General features: G+C 43.8%; 1 protein-coding gene across 3 annotated transcripts in view; it reads right to left on the minus strand.

Moving 5' to 3' along the window:
- Positions 1-3874: 3874 nt before the first annotated feature.
- Positions 3875-14238, minus strand: part of PDPR (pyruvate dehydrogenase phosphatase regulatory subunit) — a 29697-nt gene continuing 19333 nt past the window's right edge. For all 3 annotated transcript variants that reach the window (XM_061375848.1, XM_061375846.1, XM_061375847.1), the window contains 9 exons: positions 11785-11909; positions 9772-9927; positions 9536-9669; positions 8545-8693; positions 7140-7252; positions 6570-6664; positions 5833-5922; positions 5383-5565; positions 3875-4454 (listed from right to left, as the gene is read on the minus strand). In XM_061375848.1, the coding sequence (XP_061231832.1) occupies positions 4050-4454; positions 5383-5565; positions 5833-5922; positions 6570-6664; positions 7140-7252; positions 8545-8693; positions 9536-9669; positions 9772-9927; positions 11785-11909 (1450 nt within the window). In that variant the 3' untranslated portion in view covers positions 3875-4049. The remainder of the gene's footprint in view (positions 4455-5382; positions 5566-5832; positions 5923-6569; positions 6665-7139; positions 7253-8544; positions 8694-9535; positions 9670-9771; positions 9928-11784; positions 11910-14238) is intronic.

A 14238-nucleotide genomic window follows, 5' to 3' on the forward strand; every position in this document is an offset into this window, starting at 1 on the left:
AAAAAAAATTCTCATATTAAACTTCCATTAACTTCCCATGAACAAAACCTATGGGATTGTTCCCATTCTGGATCACAAGACTTGAAGAACTGCCATCAACCCCACGACACCTAAACGAGGGCAGACTGCTGCTGCCTCAGTTCAGTATGAGGGCATCGCCTCTGTCACTGTGGAGGAGGGGGATGCTATTTTGGTGTTTCCCATCCAATGTCCCTTGCCTTACGATGCACAATGATAACAAACCACCTTTCTCAGCAGAAAACATTTTAAGGCCATTTTAAGGGCAAGAATCATGATGTGTAACTTTACAGACCATGTTATTTAACATCTTAGATGCTAAGATGGTGTCACAGCACCTCTCAAGATCCAATTTCTATTTCAAAGGTGTACTAAAGTTGGTAACTCTTCAACTGTTTTTGTTCCTTTTTTAGGCACTCTACTTTTAGTCCTCAGATAAAGGGATTAGAGCTTTACATCACTGTTTAATACCTCTGGAAGAAAACACTACATTAGATGGACCTTCCTCAGCCTCAGTATCTAGCACTGTTTTAAAAGACACTACCCAACTGTCCCCTTCAAGTATTCAAGTTGGTGAAGGCAAACAATTCTTTAACATTGTAAGGTTAAAAATATCTGCCAGAAATTAAATCAATTAAGCTTGAACAGCAGCTGAAGACTAAAGCTTCTGATATAAAACAAGAATCAGAATTCCAAGCAGGGAAAGCCAGAGCAGGCATTAATGAGCTGCAAGACTGACAATTACCAAACCACCTAGCACAATGCAAACACAGCATTTCAGAGCGCGTTGCTATATCTATCAATGTGGCAGGAAACTGTTTTCATTCTCTATTTTTGGTGTTGAAAAGTCAAAAGATCGAGACAGAAAATAAACCTAACCAGACATAATGACAAAAGTAGCTCACAAACCACACTTTTCTGGTTAGAACTGCTGGGGAAGAGACACCTGTACCAAAAGTTGTCTGAGGAACTAACAAGCACCCATAAATCAGGGAAAAGAAAAAAATAATCTCAGAGAGGAATCTAATCTGGCTGCAACTTAAATAATGCTACTTCAGGAACTAGCGGTTGGTAGAGGACACATGGTAACTTTCCAGGTTGGTCTTAACTAGTTCTAACTCTGCAGAGAACAAACTGAATGAACCTCTCATCCGGAGTTGCACTGAGTACTTTAGCTCACCTCAGGACTGTACGTAGTCTTCTTTGGGAGAAGTATCATGCCTCAGCAGCAGCAAATGGTCAATCAACTCTAGTCAGAAAGGCTGCTTGAAGACTCATCCCAAGCATCACGTATAAAACTCTTTGGTTGAACACCTGTTTCCCTGGATAGGGAAGGCACAGCAACATCCCATAAAACCAACAGGGAGCCCACTATCCTCCTTGGTATGCATATCCGTTGTGGGAATAGTGGGTTCACAGTATCTATGTGGGAAAGACATGTGAGAAGTGACTGGATTTTAAACTGCTATTAGATGCTTTATGAACCTTTCGTTTAATTCTAACACACCAGGCAATTTCAATGCCAAGAGCAGAAATAGCAGAATTTGGAAGGAATGACAATCAAGTGGAAGGGGGCATATAGGGATGCTGGGGATGCACTCTTCATTAGGGACTGTAGTGGTCGGACAAGGGGTAATGGGTTAAAACTTAAACAGGGGAAGTTTAGATTGGATACAAGGAGGAAATTCTTTCCTGTTAGGGTGGTGAGGCACTGGAATAGGTTGTCCAGGGAGGTTATGAATGCTCCATCCCTGGCAGTGTTTAAGGCCAGGTTGGACGAGGCCTTGGGTGATATGGTTTAGTGGGAGGTGTCCCTGCTCATGGAAGGGGGTTTGGAACTTGATGATCTTAAGGTCCTTTCCAACCCTAACTATTCTATGATTCTATGATTCTGAGTGGAATCTCTGCCTACAGTAGCCAAGCAGAGCATTCCTGGATGCAAGATCTCAAGGATCTGTTCTACTATGATCACTACATTTCAGAAAGCAGTGAATTTTTGGATGTAAATTCAAAAAGAAGTTTGAAATCCTTGAAGTGGTCACATACTACAGAGGAATTCACCAGTCACAAAGGAGAACATGCTTGAAGAGATGGCGCTTATGTTCTACCTCATACACCATGTGAACAAACCCTTAATTCCCTTCCCAACTCTCCACCCTTATTTGTCACCCTGGATGGGAAAGCTTGCTCTGACAACCTGTTTTTAAGGTGTAATGGTTTTGGACTTTCACTTTTGCTGCCTTAGGGCCATCTGACTCTTTCCGCATGCTGAGAAAATGTAGATCATGAACAGACAGACCACAGACTCAACTGACAGCATGACCTGGAGCAACTCAAGTAGCAGCAAGCAAACTTCAAAAAAGAACCAGGGAAGGTTTTGGGCTCATACTTACTCTACTGATGCCATTTAACTGGAAAATAAAGTGCCCCAAAAAGCTTCTAGGTCATAGACGAAGTGTTCATCATGGCTGACAGGGCAAGTGTTGTGTCTGAGTGCAAGGTTGTGTCTGAACTTCAGACAGGAAGATGCTGGAGCAGAAAGACCATGATGAGTTCACAAGTGGCAGAGGAAATGTTTAACAGATCTTTTCAAGTAAGTAAAAAGAATCCTTGCTTTTGATTGTGCTCACAATGGGAAGAAGGAGAAGATGTAAACGTGCACAACACAATTCAGCATCCCCCCACTTCTCTACCATTTACTGTCAGGCTTCAATCAGCACATTTTGACACCAGAAGAAGGGGTGAGTCCCAGCTGCACTGTCCGAAGCATCTGTACAAGAGGCATGACACAAAGACCTTTGCTGAAATAAAGCAATTTTTAATCTCACTGCTGCACTTCCTTAACTCCCTCTGTTCAATCCTTTCAGCTGAGGTACTACCAAGAGAAAGTAGTAAGAAGCGCAACAGATTTGAGGAGACAAATAGAGGACAACTTCTCAAGTTCAGCAGGAGCTGCTGAGATGCTTTCTCACCACCAGAAAAAAACCTGGGGTTTCTTGGGGTTTCTTACAAATTAGCACCACAAGTGAGACAAATGCTGGGTCTTTCCCTCTACTTTCAAAATAACCACAGGCAGCTAAAACCACAAGATGTCCCATCCTGCTGCTCAAGTTCCCCAAACCAACACAAGTTTTACATGAACCTTCCCAGACAAGCTTAACCAAGTCACATAAACAGAAAAAAGAAAATCCCCATATTGATTGTACACTGTGCAGCTGAAACAGAAGCAGCATTTCAACAATGCTATTAACATTAAACACTAACAGCTGTCCTTGTTAGAAATCACTATTTTTGCTAATAAAACATCCCCCCCCCACCAAATCCCATCCCTTTACACATGTGAAATGCACATACTGATCTTCAATTCTATTTATAGAAGGCCATTTAAGCTTCAGTGACCCCACGCAAAGAATCCAATCCCAACAACAAACAACACACTTTAAAACTGGAATCTACCAAAACCTGACTCTTGGCTGCTGCTCTCACAACCTATGTCTCATGCCAGTGAGGCAGCAGGTCATTCTACTGCTGTGCGCATTGACGCAGCGACCCCTCTACGGTGTGATATGTGGAGAGCAGGGGGAAGTCACAGCATTCATTTGAACTACAGGCAGCAAAGAGCTGCTGTCTCATGCCTTGCACTGCACTTGCACTTCCCAAGAGATAGGAAGGGTTTAAGTCCTCAGGAAGGTTCACCTGAACCCTTCCCATCACCACAGGGTTAGGGCCTCTGGTGGGGTTCACTCCTGTACAGGCTTACTATGGACTTCTGGATGCATCTGTGCCACTGTGCTTCATCCACTGGGGCACAGGAGAGCCTGGCAAGCAGAGGGCTGAAGGATGGAGACAGACTGGATTGGGAAAGCTTGAAAATTAAAGTTTTAAAATATACAAAATTTAACACACTGGAAAAAGTTTAAAAGTTGCAACACAAGAAAGGAAAAGAAAGAAATATATGGGTGAGGAGAAAGGACTGGAAGATGGTGGGAGAAGACCAGCCTGGGAAAAGGAGCAGGTTAGTCTAGTCAGGACTACTCCCCCTGGTAGCCACTCAGTTCCATCTCATCCTTGCGGCGACGGTGTGTGAAAAAGGAGCTGAAGGGGTAAAGCTTGGCTTTGGCCTGGAAGCGGTGCCCAGCAATGTCGATCTCATACTCGCCCTGGTTGATGAAGTCAGTTGTCACCACCAGCTCTTCTCCTGTCTTCTCATCAAAGTGGTGCACGAAGCCGAGGCAGACATGGCGCTCCAGAGTGTAGCTGTAGGCACTGCTGGTGGTCTTGCCCACATAGCGGCCATTGCGGAAGATGGGCTCCCCCCACCAGGGCCAGAGGTCTGCATCTGTGTCATGGTCCTCAAGAATGAACATGGTAAAACGCTTGTATACACCATTCTGCTTCTGTTCCAGCAGCGCTTCCTGGCCAACAAACTGCATTCCCTGTGGGGAACAGGAAGCATCAGCTGATGGAAGGAACATGAACTGTAGCATCTGTTGAGTTTTAGCAGAAAAGTTTAATGACACAAGATCAGTTTATGCTTGGAGCTTATGCCCTACCAAGACAAGCTGCTTCTATACACAAACAGCTCACTCAGAAAGCAGCTTTCCTGTCATGTCCATTGTTCCAGATGTTAAAAAGACATAAAAATGTATGTGAAAATGTGCCTTTAAAAAAATAATTCTCATTTTTACCACAGCAAAAACCCCATTACCGTTCTAATTTTTGCGATTTTTTCTGGTTCCAGAAGTCTATCCTGGTTTACAAATCAGAGGGAAACTGTGACAACATATGAAATTTATATCCCCAATCACTGCATTCCTTTCTTGAACTGATTCAAGCATTTGTTTCAGCTCATGCAAAGAATGCAAAAAGCAGATAAGCAAGTGACAGTGACAGCACCTGCCACCACAAAAGGAAGATCAAACTCTATGCTGTTCTATGTTTCAGTAAAAATAAAGAACTCCTCTGTTTTAGTGAAAATAGAAAGCATCTGTTCTTGGTGCTTGTCCTCATATTTAACATTATTAAATGCCCACTGGCGCACAGGCTGGCTTTTGCTTCATCACACTGGGAAAACAACTGCGAGAAACATGAACTCTGAGCATCTGTAAAGTATGCATCACCCCCCAGCATACTGCACATCACACACAGGAGTGACCCAGAATACTGCACCCATCACTGGGAATGCAGTCCAGAAAGGAGGAAGACAGAATGCTTCTAGTATTTTTGCGAATTCCTGAAGTACAAGAACACAGGTTACAGTTATGCACTGTACACAGTAACAATGACATCTGTCTACGTGGATGGAGGCCTCTTCATTTCAGTACTGCCTTCCCACCCACTCTAGTGCAGGAGATGGTGGTGTACCTTGTCCAGCTTGACCTGGAACTCACGTCCACACTCCATAGGAGTGGTAAAAGCATCCAGATCCTGGCCCCAGAATGCAAAGAACTTCTCAATGCGCAGGCTGCGGAGTGCGTAATAACCGGCATTGCGAATCCCGTACTTCTGTCCCATGTTCATCACCTCATTGTACACATGAAGGGCATACTGCAAAGGAAGGGTGACACACAGAGCTGCAAACTAACACCAGGAGAGAGCAACAGCATTCGACATCACCAGGATTGTTGCTGTGCTCTGCTGCTGGAGTACAAGAGGTCTTTCGAACTGGAATGCCCTACAAAGCAGGGAAACCACCCCCTCCCCCTCCTGCAGGCAGCTTTCTCATGCTTCCTTACCCTGGGCCAACCTGGAAGTGTTTCTGATTATGCATGCAAGTGACTGTTTTACCTTGCTAAGGCTACAGCATACTCTTACCTCTATGGGGATATAAAGCATGAATCCAGGTTCTCCTGTGTGAGTGATACTCATCACACGGATGCCATTAGCATAGCCCACGCTCATCTCCTGCAGAATCAGAAGGGTGAAATCATCCAAACTGGAATACAGCACACAGATCCAGAAGGAGCACAATGCATAACACAAACCACACTGGCCAGCCCTCTTTCCCCTTCCTCACTGTATTTCACCACACACACTGGCAAAAAATTCTGAATTTAGAAATTCAAATTGTGATGTCACATTACCCAGACTTCTTCATCCCTTCATGACACTTGGCAACATGCCTTGGAACTAGGTCAGGACACAGGCTTGTATTCCAGATAAAGGCAGAAGCTGAACAGCAGCTATCTGCTCTGTTTTTTATCGTGACAGGAGACAATCACTCCTGAGACACCAATCCCAGCTGCCCGTCTGACTGGCAGCTTTGTAATTGATTATATGAAATATGCCAATAAATCAAATGGCACCAAGCCTACAGTGAGTGCAATACTGAACACATGCATATCCATCTATGTATTTAGCAGGCAGAACCCAAAAAGAAGTAGTTAAAGTGAGCCTAGTGAGTTCATTACCAGCCTAGCTCAGTAACTGCAGTAAACACATATATAAATCTAAATTTCCCTCTAACTATCCAAAATATTTTTCTTCCCCTCCTTCTATACATGCTTCACATAGCCTAGCAGGGTGAGGAGGAAGGAAACACACTCACTCACCTTGCAAAAGAAAGAGGGAAAGTGCTCTGGAGTTATTGGGGCATATGACAACTCTGACAAGACATCCACAGCACGGGGGCCGATCAGATTGAGAGCTAAAGAGGGGAAGGTAACACTATTAGGACGAGACTATAGAAGTCTTGTGTGGTGTCTAACTTGCATAAGCACATGCCTCAATTTCTAAAGTCTTATGCGTTTATCAAACTAATAGGTTAAGTTTACATTTAAGAATGAAGAGCTACAGAATCCCAGGTTGGAAGGGATGCTGAAGAATCATCTCATCCAGCCTTTCCTTGCAAAGCATGACCTAGACTAGATGTCCCAGCACCCTGTCCAGACAAATTTATCAGTCATTAAGCTCTCTCTCCTGACAGTCCACAGGAAAGGAAAGCTGTTTCCCAGCCCATGGCTTGCTAGAAGGAAGCCTCAGTATTGCTGTTTTCATTTTGCTGTTTGGACAAGAGACCCAGTCACCAGTTTGGACACTTTAACAATTGACTGACAGGCAGCACAGGACACCACTTGTGATTTCAGTCTGTATAAGGAGGTCGGCCTTCGGCGATTTCTTGCCTGTGTATTTCCAGGTCACGTCTTCCATGGTCAGATTGCTGTCATCAGGCAAGTGGTTCTTCAGCCAGGCCCAGCAATGAACTTGTTGGTCAGTAGGGGAAATCATGAAGAAGCTGGAACAGACAAACCCAAGAAACAATGAATGGACAGCCACAAGGTGATTCCGTTAATTTTTTGTTCATGAACTACTGGAGCCATTTGGCAGTTCCCAAGCTAACAGGACTGAATCACACAAAAACCACAGCTAACGTCTCTGGATCAGTGCCACCACATCTGTCACGACAAGAAACCCCGGCCTTTGAGCATTATCAGGAGTCTGGTGAAAAGAAGTGACTAGAAGTGGAACAGAGGCAGTTCTACAGAAAGTTCACAGAGTATCTCAGCAGCCACAATCATTTTGCAGAAGGTATTCACAGCTCTTCATGCCAGCTGACTGTCTGCTCCAACAGTCAGAAGAGCGCAAGGCTCACACAGTAACTTCCTGCTTCAGCCCAAGCCTTGTCACACACAATGGTGGTTATTATTAGCAGTTTCCAAAAAAAGAACTCTGCTTGATATGTGAAAATGAGCTACTTGTTGTGGAACTCTCTTTCACACAAACTGTAGTTAAAGTACATTATTGACAGAGATAACATCTGCAGAAAAGACTAGGCAAGAAGGAAAGCTACTGGTTTCACACAGAGAAGAACAATACTTAGAAGCAATGCATGAATGCAGACAGAAGAGGAAGAGAAAGAAAAGCTGTTTCTAATTGAAAGAGCAGCAAAGAAGAATGCGTTCACACAAACACAATGAAAGCACACATAGAAAACGCTCCAGAGAAATAAAACCAACATTCAGCTGGGACATCCCCATGAAGAAAATTTTTCTATTAAATTCCAAAGAGAACCCAAACTGTTGAGTCAAAGGGTAAGATCCTGTGATCACGTGTGTTTGCACCAGAGTGCACAAAAAAGAGTCACAAGATACAGAAGACCTGAGCATTAAGAGCACCTGTACTGCAACACAAGTGAAATAATCAAGTAGTAGCATCAGCACGCAGCTCCAAAGAGGAGATTAGCCAGAAGCCCATGAGGAAGCATGTGGTTTGCACTTCAAATAATTACCTAAGTTAATAAACTCTAATGACTGCTGAAAACAATTGGCATTTCAATTGAGAAATTAACCATCTGAAGGCCTAATGATGCTGTCCATCTGTAGTCACAGAAAAAGGCATGTTTTCCACAATATTTGTAAATTTAGGAGGTCCCTTTCACTGGGGTTACTGAATTACGAATACAAGTGGAAAACTGCAACTTTTCTTTTTAATTTACAATGGCAAAAAAGTTTATGATCTTCATTAGCTGGTTCTCAAAGGCTCTAACATCTGAAGGGTGATGGATAAAGACGCTGTCTGCATACCCACCTGCGTTTGCTCAGCCGTGCTATGCTGCAGTCATTCTCATAACCTCCTTTCTCATTAAGCATGCCTGTATGCACAACATGCCCAACTGGTACATCCAGGTCATTGGAGAAGAGATATTGCAGACTCTCCAGGGCCTCGTCTCCTGTGGACTACAGGAATTGAAAGGGAGAGCAAGTCAGATGAGCTGCCTGAGCAGGGCAAACCTACTGGGGCAGTTTAAGACGGCATCAACGTCCTGGCCCAAATTTTTTCCATTTGTAATAACAGTGACAGTGATGTCTGAAGCGTACAATGGTGCCATAGTGCTTGGGGTCAAATTCTATTTATAGACTAAGCTGGTATTTCTATAAACTGGGCCCTCAACAGACAAAAAGCAATCTGTGCTAAATATTGTGGTATATCCTGAATTTGGTCATGAAGCTTAACTTCCTCTAGCTAACCTCAACAGTATGCACAGAATTCTGCAAAAGCAGTCAATAATAAAATAAATGTGGATGTGGAGCTGTTGGAGTAAGTCCAGAGGAGGTCACAGAGATGCTCTAAGGGCTGGAGTACCTCTGCTCTAGAGACAGGCTGAGAGAGCTGGGCTTGTTCAGCCCAGAGAAGGCTCTGGGGAGACCTTATATAGCAGCCTTCCAGTGCCTAAAGAGGCTGACAAGAAAACTGGAGAGGGGCTTTTGACAAGGGCCTGTCTTGACCCTTGGACAGGACAAGGTAGAGTGGCTTTGAACTGACAAAGGACAGACCGAGATGAGATCTTAGGAAGAAGTTCTTCCCTGTGAGGCTTGTGAGACATTGGCACAGCTCAGAGAAGCTGTGGCTGACCCATCCCTGGCAGTGCTCAAGGCCAGGTTGGAAGGGGCTTGGAGCAACCTGGTCTAGTGGAATGTGTCCCTGCCTGGGGGCTGGAACTGGATGAGCTTTAAGGTCCCTTCCAACCCGAACCATTCTGTTTACCAGGCTGATATTCTGTCACTTGGTAGGTACTTACACTTATTTCAAACTTGGTAAAAGATGACATGTCGATGACACAAACCGCTTCCTTACAGCACTTAACTTCAGAACCCACAATATCAAACCAGTCTGGTTTGTAAAAGGTCTTGCTCTGACCCAAATCCAGCAGATCTAATATAAAGAACAATCAAAGGGACAATTAATGAACTGGATGAACTAAGAACTTACACAGACCAATACAGATCCACAAGGCAGAGGAAAACGTCATCTCACCATTACCAGGTGGCACAAAATATTTGACTCTCTCAAATCCATGCTTCTCCATCCACCTCGCTCCCTGAGCATCCAGACGGTCGTACAGTGGTGAGGTACGCAGCTGCCTGCCAGTCTGGAAGTCCCAGCGGGGAACTTTCAGATCACACATCAGGGCTGCAGTGGTCACAAAGATCCATAATTAGGCAAAATTATTATCTTTATCTAAACTTTTTGTCCAGATTATCAATACTTACTAATATCTGAACCATTAATAAAATTCCCTCAAAACAGTTCTGACTTTCCTCTCCTGTCTCTGAAAATCAACAGATCTGTTTTGATCCATTTACAGCTATTCAAAATCAGAGTAGCAGTATTTGCACAGACTACTTATAGATACTTCTGTTCTCAGGAAAACACTGTCAATATAACAGAACCTCTCCATTTTTCATGAAGCCATATCAACTAGTATTAACTATGCATGATTCTTCCCTGTCAGCACACTGTATCACACACTTATGCTGGGGTAGGCAGCCCCCAGCTACAGAGATCATCTAATTCAACTTCTTAAATATTGACAGTTCAGCCTCTTCTAATTATTTAAGTTTTTCCAAACTGAAAAGGGTCCTATAACTTTTCAGCCAATACAGAATGTTCTTATTTAGAAAGCAATTTACCCTAATAAATGGTTAGCAACCTCCCTGGTTACCAGTGGGGATTAATAACTCAAGGATGCTTGAATAAGGGGGCCTATAGGGATGCCAGGGAGTGACTCTTCATTAGGGACTGTCGTGGTAGGACAGGGGGTAACGGGTTAAAACTTAAACAGGGGAAGTTTAGATCGTATATAAGGAGGAAATTCTTTCCTGTTAGGGTGGTGAGGCACTGGAATAGGTTGCCCAGGGAGGCTGTGAATGCTCCATCATTGGCAGTGGGCGTTGGAACTTGATGATCTTAAGGTCCTTTCCAACCCTAACTATTCTATGATTCTATGATAAATGTTAAGTTTCCAGGCAGGTTATAAACTGCTTAAAATCGAAGATAAGCCAAATATTTCTTACTGAACACTTCTCTTGTTTTTGCTTCATGGCAAACGATTTTATTATTTTACTGCCATTATGTGTTATTGGTACTCCTGAAAACAGTGGGAAGTATAGATTAGAATGGGAATGTACCACTGCAGAAATGGAACACAGTAGCTCTCTTCTAACAATTAGAGTGATTCTCTAGCTATCAGAATTGAGATCTCTACTGGGAAGCAACTGCAGAATAACACCCACAGTATAAAGTGGTATTTCTGGAAGGAAGGTCAAAGCTTAAGGTTTTGATTCCCTACATTTAGCAGGGCTAACGGTTTACCCAACTTTTCTGCTTTCACGTGAACACATTTTTAGTTTTGACTTAGTATTCAGGTAATTGTTGCTTTTTTGCTGTTTGTGGAGCACTTCATTTGAACCTTGACAAGAAGCTGTCCACATTTTCCAGGATAGATAATAAAACAATAAGAGGAAACCAAGCATGGCTTTAGACAGGAATGACATCTCAAATCTGTTCTGCAAGGTATTTATCACAAACTGTGGCAGGAGAAAGCAGAATATGTTTACAAAGACTTCCTGAACGATGCAAGATAACCTTTTCACATACTCATAAGTTGGAAGCGATGGTATTTCTACACTGTAATGATGTGCAACGAATGACAATGTTTGAAACAGTTTAATATTCCCACTTAAGACCGTGGCACCATTTTATGAGGCTGGATCTTAACACAGACATGCAAAAATTTACCCATAGCAGATGCAAGGGACAGAAATAGAAGACAACATGGTACCAACAGCATTTCCTTGAGAAAAGTTAGTAAGAATGCCACTAACAAAAAAAAAACCCAAACCACTACCCTTTCCTTCCTCCTGGGAAGAGGTTGTATTGCCACAGAGGAGGCCAGGAAGCAGGAAAATGGTTCTCCGAGTGATGACAGCAGCAAAGAGTAAAATCTTGGATATGCTGGCCAGCACTGAATGCAAAGACCTCACTTACGCATTACTTCCATCACACGGTGACGGAGGAAAGTGCGACTGCTCTGAAGGGTACCAAAACGTTTCAAATCCAGAGGCCAGACATTTTCTGAGGGATACCCGTTTACCATCCATTCTGCCAGGTACCTGATGGGAGAAGTAAAGAACGACTCAGATCAGCCAATGTCTTCAGGGAATGAGTCTAGCTTTGAAGTCAGAAGTAAGGCAATTTGGACATGAAAATTGGTTGTGGTAGGGAGAGAGAAGACAACTAACATGGTATTTTAAATACTAGCATAATCTGGAAGGTTTCCCTTTAGAAAACCCATAGACCAGATTTCCAAATTATTAATTTCTCATTAGGATGAAATATTGTCCTGGGTTCAGCAGTAGCAGTCATTTTTTCCTTATCAGTAGCTGGTGCAGTGCTGTGATTTTGACTTCCAGCCTGGGAACAGTGCTGATAACACCGATGTTTTTAGTTGGTGCTCAGTAATGTTTACTCTGACCAAGGACTTTCTGGGTCTCACGCTCTGCCAGGGAGCAGGGGGAGCCGGGAGGAAGCAGAGACAGGACACCTGACCCAAACTAACCAAAGAGGTATTCCATACCACAGCACGTCATGCCCAGTATATAAACTGGGGGCAGTTACCCAGAAGGGCTAGATCGCTAGAAGGGTATCAGTGGGCGGGTGGTGAGTGGTTGTATTCTTTCCTCTTGTTATTTCCCTTATCATTATTATTATTGGTGATAGCAGCAATGGTTTGTGTTATACCTTAGTTACTGGACTGTTCTTATCTCAACCCATGGGAATTGCACTCTTTTGATTCTCCTCCCCATCCCTCTGGGAGAAGCAGGGAGGAAGTGGGGCAGTGAGAGAGCAACTATGTGGTTCTGGGTTGCTGGCTGGCCTTAAACCATGACAGTTCTTTGTGATGCCCAACGTGGGGCACGAAGGGTTGAGATAACAACAGATCTGACCAGCGTGTGTCTAATCCTATTTGGGCTAAGCATTCATTGTTTCGGATTAATAGCCACTCATCACAATGCTGATTTGTTGGCTCTCAAAGTTGTTACTCTTGATCTTGGAGTTTCAGCATGTTGTACCTCACTTACAGCCATCATTTGCTGTTTTAGCCTTTATTGCCTGGGAGGCTTTGGCTAAGGTTTTTATTTCATTGTACTTTACGGTAATGACTTGTAATACAATAGACTCATTGATCATGAAACTGATCTGGCTTGCGTTCCCAGTGTGGTCATCGTCTCTGTACTCTGGGAGGTATATAATAGAAGTGTTTAGCAATTACACATCTTTTTTTTCCTCCTTCAGTGGTCAACCTATGAAGACATTCCCTTACACCCCCAGCTCCCCCATCAGACTATTTACAGCATCACTTGAGTGTTCTGAAGGTTTTCAATGGTGTTTGGGTACCCTTGAGACCTGCCTGCTGATTGTGATGGGTATCACCATGTTGGCATGCATACAGAGTGTGTTTTATCCACAACCATTTTGTCTGATCTTGAAAGTTAAGCAGAGTTGAATTTGAGTCTTGTCTAGGGTTACACGACGATATAGCAGGCCCAAGATATTTCCCTTGAGGCTGGACAGTCATGAGTGGCAGGGTGTGTGGGATCGTATGGGCAAGTATGCAGGCCAGTGGGCCCCTCCAGTGCTTTGCAACTTCACCACTGAACAGGTGCAAAATCCAGAAAAACTAATAGAACACTTAAATGAGGTGTGTTGTCATCCTGGTCATATGAGAGAGGGACAAATCATGGCGACGTGCTGTGGCTTGGCCTATGCTTATAGAGCCCTGTTCAACACTATCCAGCACCTTCAAAGAGAAAAAGATGTCTCTGGATCTGATAGCAAAGCAACAGACAACACAGCTACTCCAACTCCAAGCACAGCAACTACACCAACCCCAGTGACAAGCACAGCAGCTACTCAAACCCTGACTGCAACAGGCAGTGCAGCTGCTGGTGCCAGTAGCAACTCCCAAGCACAGAGGCTGCACCAACCCCGACGACAGATACTGCAGCCACTCCAAGTACAGTGATAATCACTGCAGCCAAACCAAAGGACCAATTTGTGCCAATACTGGTTGCCTCTGCACGTAGGGGGAAAAGCAAACAAGAGGCACAAAAAGCAACCTGTACAGTGAAGAAAGATGAAAAACTAACATACTAACTACATGGGACAGCATCTGAACAAGAATTATTATTATGTGGATCAGAAGAAGAGGAAGAAGAAGAGGTGACTTCTTGACCCTGGACCTCAACTGAGCTACAGAACATGCGGAAAGATTTTACCCATCAATCAGGGGAGCACATCATCACCTGGCTGCTCCGATGCTGGGACAATGGGGCCGAGGGTCACAAACTAGAAGACAGGGAAGCCAAGCAGCTGCGATCATTTGCTAGGTAGGGAAGGGGGAATCAACAAAGCGACTGCAAAAGAGACATGGTCCATCAG

Source organism: Neopsephotus bourkii, unplaced genomic scaffold, assembly GCF_033783945.1.
Source record: "Neopsephotus bourkii isolate Nb327-2 ecotype Australia unplaced genomic scaffold, CSIRO-AGI_Nbou_v1 NB_1678, whole genome shotgun sequence".
Lineage (NCBI taxonomy): Eukaryota > Metazoa > Chordata > Aves > Psittaciformes > Psittacidae > Neopsephotus > Neopsephotus bourkii.